The sequence below is a fragment of the Cetorhinus maximus genome, chromosome 11, assembly GCF_964194155.1.
Source record: "Cetorhinus maximus chromosome 11, sCetMax3.hap1.1, whole genome shotgun sequence".
Lineage (NCBI taxonomy): Eukaryota > Metazoa > Chordata > Chondrichthyes > Lamniformes > Cetorhinidae > Cetorhinus > Cetorhinus maximus.
The window spans coordinates 40175229-40191279 of NC_135889.1; the positions used below are offsets into that span (position 1 = coordinate 40175229).

The window sequence follows — 16051 nt, forward strand, 5'->3', positions numbered from 1 at the left end:
CCAGAGAAACTGGGGGAAAGGAATGGCATTCTTACAGGAAGCAGGATGTGAGGAAGTGTAGTCAAGGTAGCTGTGGGAGTCTGTGGGCATGTAGTGAATACGCGTTGATAGCTTATCTCCAGAAGTGGAGTCAGAGAAGTCAAGGAAGGGAAGGAAAGGGAAGAGATGGAAAAGGTGAAGGTGAGAGGAGGGTTGAAATTAGAACAGAAGGCCTGAAATTTTCCAGTTCATGGCAAGAGCAGGAAGTGACATTGATATAGTCATCAACATACTGGAAAAACAGATGAGGGAGGGGACCCAGGTAGGACTGGAATAAGGAATGTTCCACATATCCCTCAAAAAGGCAGGTATAGCTAGGACCCATGTGGTACCCATAACAGCACCTTTTATTTGGGGGAAGGGAGTGGAGTTAAAGGCGAAGTTATTCAATGTGAAAACAAGTACAGCCAAGCTGAGGAGGCTGATGGTGCATGGGGACTGGTTGGGTCTCTGTTCGAGGAAAAAGCAGAGAGATCTCAGACTGCCCCCATTGAGGATAGGGGTGCAGAGGGGTTGGACATCTGCCGGACATCCATGAAATGATGTAGGGCATTGAAAGAATCACGTCTGTTCGTAGGAAGAGCTGGACAAGAGGAAAAAAGAATAGTCAAAATAATCAATCCAGTGGGCCATGAACAGGCTAAAACAATAGGTCAACCAAGGCCCTCTTTATGGATTTTGGGAAGGAGGTAGAAATGGGCTGTTTGAGGTTGGAAGTCTGAGGCTGGAGGCTGTGGAAAGAAGGTCTCCAGTGGAGTTGAGTTCAGTGACAGTCCTGAATAGGCAGTAGTGGGGTCATGGTCAAGGATGGGAGGTAGGAGGTAGTGTCGGTAAGTTGACATTTGGCCTGTGCTAGATATAGGCCAGACACAATGGCTCCACCTTTGTCAGCAAGTTTGATGATGATGTTAGGGTTGGACCTGAGAGTTCGGAGTCCTTCAAGTTCAGAAGGAGATAGGTTGGAGTGAGTGAGGAGGTCAGAGAAAGCAAGATGGCCAATGGCAGGTCAGCAGTTCTCAGTGTAAAGACCTAGAGAGGGTAAGCAGCCAGAGGGCCTGTCCAGGTGGAGGGGGACAATTAGAAATGGGTAAAAGGATCCTCTAAGCGGGAGGAAGACCCCTTACCAAAGAAGTGAGTGTAAGAAGTGGAGGCAATGGGAGAAGAGCTCAGGATCCCTGAGAACTCAAAACTCATTGGTAGGAGCAAACGGGAATGAAGCTGAGGCCTTAGCTGAGGACAGATCATTTAGTGTCAGAAAGGGGAAGCTCAAAAGATATCATGAATACACAGCAATGGGTGAGATTCGAAGAGAATGAGTCAAAGGGAAGGGTAGGGGATGAAGGTGCATTGGAACATATGAGTTGGTTAAGCTTGCGATCCTTCACATCTGATTGCCATCAGCTCTCTAAGGCGGGACTTCCTCCTGGGTGAGCAGCGGAAGTCCCGCCTACAGCCAATTAATGCTCTTTCAAGCGTGAAATGGCTGTGGGGCACTTGGAGTTGACGGGGATGTGCTTTTCACCGACTCTTCGATGGCGGGAAGCAAGATCCCACCATCCGAAAAATTCAGGCCCGTGTAGCAATTTTTATGTAATTTACTTGAATCTTTCACATCTACCTGAGAAGTCAAATGAGACCTCAGTTTAACATCTCATCTGAAAAATGGCATATCTGATGGTGTAGCACTTAGTGCTGTACTGAAGCATTCGCCTTAATTTTGTGTTCTAGTCTCCGGAGTAGGACTTGAATTTACAACCTCTGATTCAGAGGCAAGAGTATTACAACTGAGCCAGGGCTGAAACTTAATAAATACAGTTATAGAATCTCAGGTCAGTTTAGAAATTTGAGGCAATTGCTGTGTTGGTTAGTTAAGTCTTTTTAACTTTGTGTTGTTGTTTAATTTTCATTGCATGTGAATTATTTTATTCCAAAATGCCCATGTTTCACTAAGTATTATCTATGAACATTGTAAAAGTTGTTATTTTGTTATGAAACTAGAATCTCCTCTTCAACTGATTACTGTTTAAAAGGTTGTGAATGAAAATATGGGCAGAATTTTCCGTTTGCCGGTCGGGCGGCCGATTGCCACTGGTGAAACGGGCCGCGCCGCCATTTTCCGCGGGCGGGAGGGGGTGGCCTCAGACTGCCGGTTCCAATGGGGAGCCGGCAGCTTGTTTAAAGAGTGGCCAGGCAGCCTGCTTGAAGCAGTGCACCATGGCCACTCAGAGAGGCAGAAATGCTCCAAGGAGGGCAGAGGAGGAGGAGGAGGTGGAGGAGGAGGGGGGGCAGGCTGCAGGAGAGGCCAGCGGGGGGCCACTGTGCACCCAGATTCTCGGATGCATGCCTTGCTGTCCTCCTGGAAGAGGTGGGCCAGTGACGTGATGTTCTGTATCCCGAGGATGGGAGGTGGAGGGCCCCCCATGTTACCAGCCAGGTGTGGGAGGAGGTGGGCGAGACTGTAAGTGCCCATGATGACGTCAGACGCACTGGCACACAGTGCAGGAAAAGATTCAATGATTTGCTGCGCTCCGGACGGGTGAGTACCATGTCTGTCTGGGTTATTTGAGGCAGAAGGCAGCCTTAGCCTTTGCTCCCACCACCCCCACCATGTATGGCTGTTGTTACTGCATAGGGCATCTGTCGCACGCTTGGTGGGCAAATGGGTACTGACAATGCTTACATCAGCCTTAGTGGTTGAGGAGAAGAAGGGCTTTCTGCGCAGCATATGTTGGTTTCTGTGGCATTTGAGTAGTTTGGGGGTAAGCTGCAGGGGAGGCCAGTAGACACATACTCAGAACTCCAACACATATCATATTGTTGGTAATGACATGGTTCAAGGGGTGCCTCAAGGTCTTTTGGGCAAGTCCCATCTGCTAGCATCGGCGCTGCACCTATTTGATCCTCCTTTTTATGGGCGCTAGGACCCATGTGCTATTCAAAGTGATGGACATCGAATGTGTCCAAGGGGACCATTGTGGGAGGGGTTTGGGACCAGCTGTCTGGGACCAGCTGTCTGGGGACTCATCATTAGTAGTGTGAACAGCTGGAGGCCTCAGACAGCCCACTGTGGGTGCATGTGTGTGCAGAGTACATGAGCGACCTGCCCCAATTAATCCTCTTATGTGTTTTGCAGGCAAAAAGTAACCACAATGCCCGGGAGCACCTGAGGACTGGTGGTGGGCACGCCCTTTCCCCCCCATCCTCATTAGTAACTCACCCTTAAAGACCCTTAAAAGAAGAACATTGGTGAGGTCCAAATGAGTCAAGACGGGCCCCAAGCATTAAATGCACATGCAAACAGGCTGGTTAGCTGGCCTCATGATTGGCACATGGCTTGTAAAGAACCAGAGGAGTGGGGAATGTGCAGAGGCATCTGATGTGGATGCATTGTTGCCTGGATAGTTGCGCGGCTGAAGAAACATTTCAAACAGTTGTATCATTTTCCATCGAACTCAGGAGATTGAGAGGTCATATTTTTGCTCTTCATTCTGTAAGGAGGGGCATAGACTGGGTGGCCAGAAGGCAACAATTCCCCTTGGAGCAGGGATGAGTAACTTGGTGGCATTCATCTAAGTTGAGTGCCATGAGGTTCTGGCCACAGGTGGTGTTTTCCATTGTGGGAGATATTTTGGACACCAAGCGCCGGCACTCGGTACCCATGCATCTGTGGTGAGCAGGGAGGTAGATTTAGACTTCACTTCGGCGCAGCAGCTGCCTGTCGTCGCTGCGAGCTCCTCTCATGGTGCTCCGGATGAGGGCAGCAGCTCCTCCGCCCCTCTGCCAGTCAATGTAGCTTCCACTGAGGCTGTGACAACTGGGGAGGTGCCAGTTCAGGAGCTAACCACTCCCTCCCAGGCAGGGCCATCACAGGCTCCACGGGCCAGAGGATGCCCGCCAAGGTCATCGAGGCCAATAGGACAGCAGAGTCAGCAGGCTGCCTCACAAGCCACTCCGAGCAATGGGGCGGCACCTAGACGTAGCACCCAGAAAGCAAAACATAAGGCACCTTAGGCACTCCCCGGGTATGTCACTGGTGATTTTGTGTTGGCCTTCGAATAGGGACCCCTTTTTGTAACATTGTCGAATAATCATGTGGGCTTTAATTGTGGACAAATAAAGTCCACCTTTGTTACGATGGCTGAGTGTCTTTTCATTGTGGTGCTTTTTTCATGTTCACATAATTATCATGAGTGTTAGAGTGGAGATTGATGTTTCTGTACTATGGCCTTATTTGCAGCTGATCAGGTGGAAGAGGTAGCACCTAAGTGCCACGTGTGGAAGTTCCAGGCAATGCTGTTCCTGCTGATCCATGTGTGTGGAGCTAGTTGAAGGTTCTTTGGATTAAATTGTCCCGGGTGTCCCTGCCTCCTTGGTGTAAATGCGGGTCGTCGTTGTAGCTCTCATCATCGCCCTGTACTTCCTCATCCTCTGCGGCACTGCTGGATTCATCATGTGCAGCCTCATCCAGGGCGTCAAGGTCTTCATCGTCAATTGCATCCCCCCTTTTCAGCGCAAGATTGTACAGGGCGCAGCAGACTACCACAATCAGAGAGACATGATCTGGGGGGTACTGAAGTGTGCCCCCTGAGCGGTGCAGGCAACAGAAGCGCATCTTGACAAGACCAATGGCTCTCTCCACCACAGCCCTTGTGGCGCCCTGGCTCCTACTGTAGCGCTGCTCAGCTTCTGTTCTTGGACGGCGTGCTGGCGACATGAGCCACTTTGCAGGGGATAGCCCTTGTCACCCAGCAGCCAACTATCTAGCCGAGCCGGAGCACTGCAGAGCCCCGGCACCTGAGAGTGTCTGAGAATGTAGGCGTCATGGGTGCTGCCTGGGAACCTTGCACAGACTTGTAAAATCTGCATCCTGTGATCACACACTATCTGCATGTTCATGGAGTGGAAGCCCTTCATGTTGATGAAGGCACTAGGCTCACCTGCTGGCGACTTGATGGCAACATGTGTACAGTCTATTGTACCCTGGACGCGGGGGAAGCCAGCAATGGCTGTGAAGCCTCTGGTTCGCTGTGCCTTGCTTGCGTGGTCGCAGCGGAAGTGGATAAAGGTGAATACCCGTCTGAACAGAGCGTCTGTAACCTGCTTGACACAAGTGTAGACAGCTGATTGGGAGACACCGCAAAGATCACCCACCGAGCCCTGGAAGGAGCCAGAGGCATGGAAGTGGAAGGCAACTGTGAGCTTCAGAGCCGCTGGCATGGGGTGTCCTCCCACATAGTTGGGGGAGATCTCAGGGCCAATCATCTGACAGATATAGTTGACTGTCTCCCTTGGAGTCTGAGGCTCCTTCGGCACTGCACCTCAGTCATATTGAGGTACCTGCTTCGCCGCCTGTATACCCTGGCAGCAGGATAGTGGCGTCGTCTGCGGCCCCTTCCACCTTGGACAACCTCTTGGCCCTGCGCGCCTTGTGCCTGCACTTGGACACTCAAAGGTGCCTCCCTTGGAGGCTGATTGTCCAGTCCTGGCCTCCTCCTGATTCTATCCCTCCCTTCCTCTTCAGGGGAGATGCCTCCACTGGAGAGGTCAGAACCCATAGCCCCAGGCTAAATGGAGGCCTCTGAAAATCTGCAAGGCCGAAAAAGAATTCTTTCTGCAGAATGCTTTCACTTTACACAAAAACCTCTTGGACATCGATGAGAACTATTAACAATCACACAGGTATGTCTTTAACACTTTCATCAATTATAACTTCGTGAAAAACATGAACAACCCCTCTGAGTCCACATATCCCGACATTGCAAAAGTTTTCTTCAATAATCTCCTACCCGCCTTCCCGTTGGGCCCATGCGCTGACCCAAATTCGCACGGGCCCCTCAAAATCGTACACAATTGGCAAGTTAAGGGGCTTAACGAGCCCTTCAATTAATGGCGGGCGAACTGATCTCGCCCGCCCACCGAAATATCGTGATAGCGCCCGCTGACGTTGGCATGCCTGCGCGACGTCAGAGCATGTAATTTTACGCACTGACGTGCGGGCTATGCTATCTGCACGTCAGCCGGAATCTATGAATTTGATGGAAGTCAGAGTGCTTTTCTCATTACGATTATAATGGGTATCTTCTACAACAAAATAGGAACAATAATTTTCTTCTTATTGGGTTAGAAGAATGAGTTCATGTACACAAATCTGCACCTAAAAAGAATATTGTATAACACAAGTGAAAGTTTATATTTTATAATCTAGCAATAAAGGAACGAGAATTAACAGGCCTCTGATTGTGACTTATTTTCCAAAATGGGTCAAATGTCTCATTATTTCTTCATTAAAAAATATAAGAGAAACAGATAGCTGAATCAGGTTGCAACACTGTTTGTAATTGTTATCCATTTTACAGTAAAATAAAAGTGCTTTGTGATGGTTAGTTCTGCATGTATATGAAACAATGTATAAATTACTATAACTGAATAGTGATTGATTGGCCTAATAATTGTTGTACCTTTATTGCTAAGTGTTTTGAATTCTCCAATAATCTTTCTGCAGTAGCTAAAAAGCTGTATTTGCACTATGCATATATCAACATTGTTATTGTTGCTAGTGACGTATGTTTCAACTGACAATACAACATTTCAGATCATTTCAGATGGTTGTAGCAGGCAAAACCATTGGAAAGGATACCAACACTGGAAACTTCCATGTGCATATATGTTTTAATTTGTCACATACAAGTGTTGATGTGTAATTTACTTTCAATGAACTTGGACACCTATTTGAGAAATGTACATCTCACATATACAATTGTATTTGTAGCATTTGTTAGATATGTGGATCTATGTGTACATTGTATTATCATGTACATATGTACTTTTATCTGTTTTTACATCTGTGGATACAATTTATTGTAATGCCTAATCACACTTTCTGTGAAATTTTGGCTGGTTACAAAATAACAGATATAGGCACTGACTGTTAATTTCTGTTAAAATAGTTATCCCTCAATAAACATTGAATGACTGCAAGCTGAACAATCATGGTTCGTTAGAAACATGAAACATTTCTGTTGTGGCATTTCACATGGCAGGAGAACCAGAGAAAAAATGAAATTAAGTTGTCCTCATCGATCCTACATTAAATACTATAAAGCAGAATAGGTATAAGGCGGAGCTATTGATTGAAACAGATTCATGTTTGTTTATTAATCGCAAGGTTTTTTGCAAATCATAATAGAATCTCTTGCTTTTAAGGGAGCATGGTCAGCAAACAAATTATTGATTATTGTTCACCTACAATGAAAACAAAAGCTATCTTCTGGCTTCAAAATAATGTGTGGATGAATAGCCTTTAATACACAGTAGATAAAAAAATACAGGTTATTTTGGTGTCTTGCCATTTGTGTTAACCCTGAGATTTAGCATAATTGTTTGATGGAATACAAAGTCTACTTTGATTATAACACTGTGCTTGACAGCAACTGGGCATATTCTACATTATACCATGTGGCTGACAGTGAACCAAAAGTTTGGAAGGTCGGAGCGTTGTAACAGAGTTAATGCTGTAACTTAATGTTCAGGTGTATACATGACAGGTATTTCAAGTAATAATTTATTAAAAGTCTGCCATGGTGACATTAGAAAATGGTTACAACCTACACTGAAACTAAAATGCTTCTGAAAATGTGAAAAATACTGAAGTTTCTAGTAATAGTAAAATATTTAGCTGCTAGTAAATTTCTCATGGCATTGTCCACAGTCAGATTTGATCAATTTTTTCTTTATAAATGTTGGCAGCAGAGTTGGGATTCACACTTCAGAGGCTCATTCTACATATAAAACTAATGCCTGTAGCTACATTGTGAGAGTTAGTCTGGCAAATTTGAGAAATTTTGGCATTGTCATTTATGATCGTAAACGTGACAGAAAAGCATGAGCAAAAATCATAACAGAAAACAAGATTTGTGGACAGGAAGTGTGTGTGTAGTTGCACATAGGGAGTTAAGGACAAATTCAGAGTTCAGGTGAATCACGATTAGAGGGCTGAGGCATCATTGGGTCAGTGCAGGTTGATATACTTCCGCCCCATTTCAAAGTCATATGTGTAGCCCTTTTTATATTTCCATAATGAATGCTTTTCTCCACAGTTATTAAGTTATAATGGATACTGTCCGTATAAACTTATCTTGCTGAAGTTACTCCTACAGGAAGCATGTCAAAGTTAACTTTTTATATCATTGGGGATTCAGTTAAAAGATGCACCGTGCAATTCAGAGAAAGTTAAACTGCTCAAGCTTTGCTTTGGTAGTTTTATAAGGTATCTAATTTATTTGATTGAATAAAATTTTGTGATGCTTTCCAGGATTATCTACCACTATATGCCTTCTATCATCATTCACAAGATGAGCAATATTTGATGACCCATATTTTGTTTGTTTTTATAGTCTCGATCCACTGGTGGGGCTGGAAAATCAACTGATGAAATTGTTTTTGAGGTGTCAACTGATATCCTCAGTAGAGTGCCAGCAGACTTTGATATTGAGGCTGCTATGAGGAAGTATCCAACTACATATAACCAGAGCATGAACACTGTGCTGGTGCAAGAGATGGGTCGTTTTAATATCCTGCTCAGAACAATTAGGGAGTCCTGCATCAACATACAAAAAGCTATTAAGGTTGGTGTTCATGGTCATAAGACTGGGTTATAAACTTTGGCCAAAAGATTTCTGTCTGGTACTTTCCATGTGATGGACTTATTCAATGTCACTAATTGAAATGGGTATCTTTTTTTTTAAAAGACGGTAGCTTTTCATTCTGGCTCTACCCTCGAGGAGTTAGATTTGGGTTAATGAAAAGAGTGGAGAAGCTGACACAGTGAACATTTTCAGATAGACCCAGATCTGACTAATTTATTTAGATTCCAGCTTGAATTCCATTCTATCTGTTTCTGATCCACCCATGATTGAGATATTCAGAATTACTCTAATCAATGCTCTTTTCACTTCATGAGATCCATTGTCTCCACCATGCATAGCCACATGTATGTTCTCAGCCTTTCTCGTCAGCAGCAGCAGCCCATTTTACTCACATGTCCTAGTCTTCAGTTTCATTTTATTATTGTCTCATTAATTGCTTTAACAGAAAACTTCCTTTAAGATGGCAGTGATTGCAAGGGCAGAATTTAATGCCTGCCCCTGCCCCCCAACCAAGGCGACTTCAGAGGCGAGGGCCGGCATTTGATTGGGCAGGAAGGTGCAGGATGAGGACTCCACCACTTTCCTGACTCCCTCCAATCAAGCTCTGGGCAGGAAGGGTGTAGGGCGGCCATCCCACTTGGGGGCCAGTTGAGGCTCTTAAGTAGCCACTTAAGGTTCTCATTCTGCCAGTGATTGATAGGAGATTTGCCAGTAGCCTTGCAGGCTGTGGGGGAGGGTCCCTCATTCACAGGTACTCTGCACCCAGCATCGGGAGGGGGGCCGCTAAGATAAGTGCCTGGCTACTGGGTAATTGCGTCAGACCTCCCAGGGAGAAGTGACACAAAGTTCCCACCAGTTCTCCAACTTGTGAGCAAGATCTCCATCGCACCCATAAATTCTGCCCCAAGTTTCAATGACTCTTAGAATCTAATGCCTCTCATGATCTCTCTTCTCTTCACTTTCTTCTGACCCTATCCCACCTTCCAATCTCACTCTTCTTCGATCCTTCCTCATCAAAGACCTCAGCTTCATCCCCTCATGTCTTCGCCTGAAATGAATTTTGAACTTGAGTTGATGTTGAACTTTCATCCTTTGCAAAAAATGGTTTAACAGGGAACAATTTCATTCCATTGGTGCTCAACTGATTAGTAATCAGTGCCACAGAATAAAACAGAACTTTGCCACATTTCCAGTAAATGATGTGATGCATTCATTCTGTGTCAGCCAACTATCCACCCTCTATTCTACCTGTCATGTTAAGGAGCTCAAGATCTATCCCCTCCACAAATGGTGTCTGACGCTCTCCGTAACTCCAGCAAGTCCACAGAGCTGAAGTACAACTAGAGCCACCATCTTTGAGTACACAATTGATCTCCTGAAACAGTGGTTTCATACTTTTGGTTTCAAAGGTATGAGTCCAAAAGTTTTAATTAAGCTTTCTAGAGCCACAGTGGTTAGAAGACAGAAGATCAGGAACAAAAGATTTCAACATTTAACAGTAGATTATGTGAAAATAAGATCAAACTAAGCTTTACATTGATCATTCACTTTGACATAAGTCTTTTAATAGATTTTTAATGAATTGCAATGCTAGAAAATATATTTCCCAAATTTATTTTGTAGTGGAAAAATTTCAAACTCAAAAGTATTTTTAACCAATTTCTGACATGATGGAACTAATGCTTTTGACAGAAATAGGTATAATTCAGCAAAATTGCCAATCTGATTAGCCGCCTGGAGAACTGGATCACTTACATTTTGATTTTTGGAAACATGCTGATGCTTGTTCTTTGCAAATCCTATTCATAGACAAAACCTATTCATTGGCAAAATGTATATTTATGGGTCTCTGCTTGTGTGTACCTTTGCATGTGCTAGATTGAAAAATAGTTTTGCATTTTCAAATTTCTTGCATATTTTTTATTATTCAGGCAATAAGATAATGGAATAAAATTACACAAAAATATATTTCATTATTTCTTTAAACCTTACATCATGGGAGATACATACATTTTGTTTTCATCCACCCATCAATCTATCGATCTATCCATCCTCCATTTATCTGCAGTGCTCTACATTGCTTAATACTGTTAACTAACAAAAATCTTATCTATTTGAGAGTGGGATTTTCTGCCCCTGCCTGCTGCTGGGATCATCCGGTCCCGCCGATAGTCAATGGACTTTTGGCTGGGCCGCTGATTCTCCTGTGGCAAGTCCGCCACAACAGAGCTGTAAAATCTCGGCCCATGTCTTAAAAATTTAGATTGAGTCAGATTCTCCAGCCTTATGGAGAATGAGTTCCCAAGGCTAAAAATTGTAATGCCCTGGTTTTTAGGTGCTGCGATCATGATTCGTAACTGGCAACTTTTGTGAGTCCACATTATCTGCGTGATTGTCGTTTTTACTTGAGTCCTCCTGTGCTGCTGTATGCTCCTCCAAGCTGCCAACAGAGGGCCCCAGCTGTGTTGTTTGTCAACCATGTGGTAGAGGCAGGCTGTACCTTAAAGGAAAGCTGCACAAAAATATTGCTGCAAAGTGAGCGCCAAGGCAGACAGAGGATTCCAGAGTGATGAATGTGATGCTAAAGGTATTACTGGTGGAGATGGACAGAAGAAGAGACACTATGATACCGCAAAATGCCAGGAGGCCCTCAGGGACCATACCCAGAAAGGAGCGGAAGCAGATACTCGGAGGGATTAATGTTCAGAGTCGGGACCGAAGGACTTGACAACAGTGCCGCAGAAGTCTAATGACCTCATGTGGATGGTCAAGGCCATTGAGTCATTACGGCACAAAAGAAGGCCATTTGGCCCATTGAGTCAATGCCTGTTGGCTATAGAGCAATCCAATCACTCCCATTCCTCCGCTGTATCCCTGTAGCCTTGCAAGTTTATTTCTCTCAAGTGCTCATCTAGTTTTCTTTCATCAGCAAATGCATCTCCACATGACGCCTTATACCCACCGCACCACCAAGCCCACACACTGCTTAATACACGACACCCTGATAACTTACCCAGCAGAACTCCCACATATTCAGATTCACACCTAACATCCAGATATGTTACCTCATCCTCACCCTCTTATCAATGCTGCCAGCCTCACACCCAATTCTTGTTGGCTTCACATGCCTCCAGCTATTCAAGTGTGGCATGCACATCACCTCTCTCTTGCAGCTTAAACTAGCACTCAATAAAAGGGAGCGAGCAGAACCGGTGGGGTTCAAGGACACCCACATCCCCTGAACCTAATGGAGGAGGTGGCGTGGCATCCAGCATTGCTCAGAACATTGAGGAGACAACATCTTCCTGCCTTATGCCTCTTCTCAACTCCCAGCACACCCTCTTCCTGCTGTTTGGTATGGTGGACCTCTTGCTTTCTATTGACCCCCGCCCCCTACCTTTCTTCACTCCAACCTCCCTTTTCTGAGTTCTTGCTTTCAGACACCCAGGAACTGCAGATGCCCCAGCAACAGGAGCCCCAGTAGGAGGAATGAGAGAAACAGCACAGCACCAATGTAAAGGCCCCATCTTATGCTCTAACACTCACAGCCATCAGCTCAGTTACAGGCACTTCACATACCTTGGAGGGTAATTTAGAACTGGGATCAGCACATGGTGAATCACTGGGAATGTGTGACCTGCTGCATTTCTTTGGGGAACTGAATCATTGGGCTAAATTTTCATTCCAGGGTTAGGACCTTGACCCCGTTTCTGGGTCTCGACCTTGCTCCATGTTGCTGCTGGACATAAAATGCTATTTTGAAGAATACAACCAATTAGTTGCCCACTGGCACGACCGACATCCAATTAGGCGTGACGGACACTTTGAGGAGCTAGCACGTTGACGTGGTGAGCACCCAGCTGCCATGATTCTGAATGCAAGCATGCTGGCCAATGTCAAAGACTGGAATGCAGTGGAGCAGCAGCATGGCATGCACCCGTGAATTTGTGGCCCCATGATTTACCTACAATTCCCTGGAGGTGCTATTATAGGCAGTGGTGACCCAGAGGAGCATCCTGTTTCCATACAGTGGCAGAAAGAGGCCAATCAGCCAGACAAAACAGGCATAAATGAAGGTGGCTCAGGAGGCAAACATCTGGAATGTGGTCAGCAGGCCATGGGTACAGTGCAGGAAGTGTTTCAATTAAATTCTGAGGTCTGGCAAGGGGAAGTGCAATGTTATACCCAGATGATAGACCTCTAGTTGCGGACCCATCAGCACAATTATGAGCTGATAAGCCTGAGGGCACACAGTGCTGAGAGGGTACCAACGAGAGGGAAAAAGCCTACTTGACCTCATGCTCACTAATCTACCTGTCGCAGATGCATCTGTCCATGACAGGATTGGTAGGAGTGACCACAGCACAGTCCTTGTGAAGACGAAGTCTCGTCTTCATATTGAGGATACTCTCCATCGTGTTGTGTGGCACTACCATCGTGTTAAATGGGATAGATTTCAAAGAGATCTAGCAGCTCAAAACTGGACACCCATGAGGCACTGTGGATTATAAGCAGCAGCTTATTCAACCACAATCTGTAACCTCATGGCCCGGTATATCCCCCACTATACCATTATCATCAAGCCAGGATCAACCCTAGTTCAATGAAGAGTGCAGGAGGGCATGACAGGAGCAGCACCGGACATACCTAAAAAGGTGTCAACCTGGTGAAGCTACAACACGGGACTACTTGCATGCCAAACAATGGAAGCAGCATGTGAAAGACAGAGCTAAATGATAGCACAGCCAAAGGATCAGACCTAAGCTCTGCAGCTCTGCCACATCCCGTTGTGAGTGATAGTGAACAATTAAACAACTGACTGGAAGAGGAGGATCCACAAGTATCCCCATTCTCAGTGATGGGGAGTCGAGCACATCAGTGCAAAAGACAAGGCTAAAGCATTTGCAACAATCTACAGCCAGAAATGATGAGTGGCTGATCCATCTTGGCCTCCTCCTGAGGTCCCCAGCAACACAGATGCCAGCCTTCAGCCAATTCGATTCACTCCATGTGACATCTAGAAATGGTTGAATACTAGATACTGCAAAGGCTATGGGCCCTGACAATAATCTGGTAACAGTACTGAAGACTTGTGTTCCAGAACCAGCCCCATCCCTAGCCAACCTGTTCCAGTACAACTGCAACACTGGCATCTACCCAGCAATGTGGAAAATTGCCCAGGTATGTCCAGTTCACAAAAAACAGGACAAATTTAACTTGGCCAATTCCCATCAATCAACTCTCAATCATTTTTTTTGGAAAAATAAATTTTATTCATAAAATATCTGAAAGAGTATTGCAAAACATTTCTAAATGTCCATCACAAAAAGTGCAATCATATTCAACTTTTGCACATGGATCACAAGGTGCATCAATACAATCAATGAATATTGTAGTCATTTCATTACGGTCATTACAGTCAGACAGTGCAATGGTATTGGAGTTATCAACATACATCATGTTGCACTCTGAGGTGCTTCAGTACAATTGTAATACATTTAGTATTCACTACGTACATTCATTGTGAGTCGTACAGCCCGAGGGGTCTATACAATTCTTTCCCCCCAGTGCACTATGGCAGAAATGTCTTAGACTGCGACCCTTCCCCATTGCGCCTTTGCAGTGATTGCCCCAAGCTTTAGTGCGCCCCGCAGCACGTAGTCCTGGACCTTGGAATGTGCCAGTCTGCAACACTCGGTCGGGGACAATTCTTTGCACTGGAAGACCAACAAGTTTCGGGCAGACCAAAGAGCGCCTTTCACTGAGTTGATGATCCTCCAGCTGCAGCTGATGTTTGTCTCAGTGTGTCCCCCCAGGAATAACCCATAGAGCACAGGGTCCTGTGTCACAGCACTGCTCAGGATGAATCTTGACAAAAACCACTGCATCTCTCTGTCCTTCTTTGCAAAGGCACATTCCACAAGGCGGTGAACAACGGTCTCATCCCCACCTCAGCCACCTCGAGTGCAACGTGCAGAGGGGGTGAGACTCCTGGCATGTAGGAAGGCTCTGATAGGGAGGGCCTTTCTCACCACAAACCAAGCTACATCTTGGTGCTTGTTGGAAAGTTCTGGCGATGAGGCATTCTGCCAAATGACTTTGACAGTCTGCTCAGGGAACCATCCGACAGGATCCACCATCTTCTTTTCCTGCTGGGCCTCTAGGATGTTATGTGCCAACCACTGCCTGATGGACTTGTGGTCAAAGGTGTTTCTCTGCATAAATCTTTCCACAAGGGACAGGTGGCACGGCAAGGTCCAACTACTTGGAGTGTTCCCCGGCAGTGTGGCCAGACCCATCCTCCGCAACATCGGGGACAGGTAGAACTTCAGCACGTAGTGACACTTGGTGTTTGCATACCTAGGGTATGCACAGCTTGATGCAACCGCACATAAAGGTGGCCATCAGGATGAGGGCGATATTGGGGCTCATTTTTTCCCCTTTTATCTAGAGGCTTGTGATTGCATCCCTGTGAACACAATCCACTTTCGACCTCCAGATAATGTGAAAGATGGCTCGGGTGGTTGCCATCGCATAGGAGTGTGGAATGGGCCAGACCTGCGCCACGTACAGCAACAGCGAGAGGGCCTCACACACCTGATGACTAGGTTATTACCCACAATGGAGAGGGAGCATCGCTCCCACATGCCTAGTTTCCTTTCCACCATAGCCACTCACTCCTTCCAATTTCTAACGCATGCTCTCCCTCCGAACCATATCCCCAGCACCTTCAGGCCATCTGACCTAACGGTGAAGGGGACAAAGGATCGGTTAGCCCAGTTCTCAAAGAACATGGCCTCGCTCTTGCCATGATTTACCTTGGTTCCCGAGGCCAGTTCGAACTGGTCGCAGATGTTGATCAGTCTGCTCACCAACAGAGCAGAAGACGACAACATCGTCAATGTATAGGGAGGTTTTGACCTGAGTGCCTCCACTGCCTGGAATCGTCACTCCTCTTATGCTCGGATCCTTCCTGATGGACTCAGCAAAGGGTTCTATGCAACGCACAAACAGGACAGGGGAGAGAGGGCAGCCCTGCCTGATTCCCGATTTAATTGGAAAGCTTTCTGATTCCCACCTATTGATTGAAACTGCGCTACTGATGTTAGTGTAGAGCAGTTGGATTCAGTTGTGGATTCCCTCCCCAAACCCAATTTTGGGGAGCACATCCACCATGTAGGTGTGTGATATTCTGTCAAAGGCCTTCTCCTGATCCAGGCTAATGAGGCAGGTGTCCACACCCCTGTCCTGCACATAGGGAATCATATCCCTGCGTAGTCCAAGGCTGTCAGAGATCTTCCTGCCGGGTACAGCGCAGGTCTGGTCAGGGTGGATCGCCAACTCCAGAGCAGACTTGACCCGATTGG

The 16051-nt window shown here is 46.0% G+C and overlaps 1 protein-coding gene across 1 annotated transcript in view; it reads left to right on the forward strand.

Moving 5' to 3' along the window:
- The window catches only part of dnah7 (dynein, axonemal, heavy chain 7), a 614695-nt gene that overhangs the window by 530329 nt on the left and 68315 nt on the right, over positions 1-16051 (forward strand). The window contains exon 60 of the mRNA XM_078551851.1: positions 8433-8663. Within this exon, the coding sequence (XP_078407977.1) occupies positions 8433-8663 (231 nt within the window). The remainder of the gene's footprint in view (positions 1-8432; positions 8664-16051) is intronic.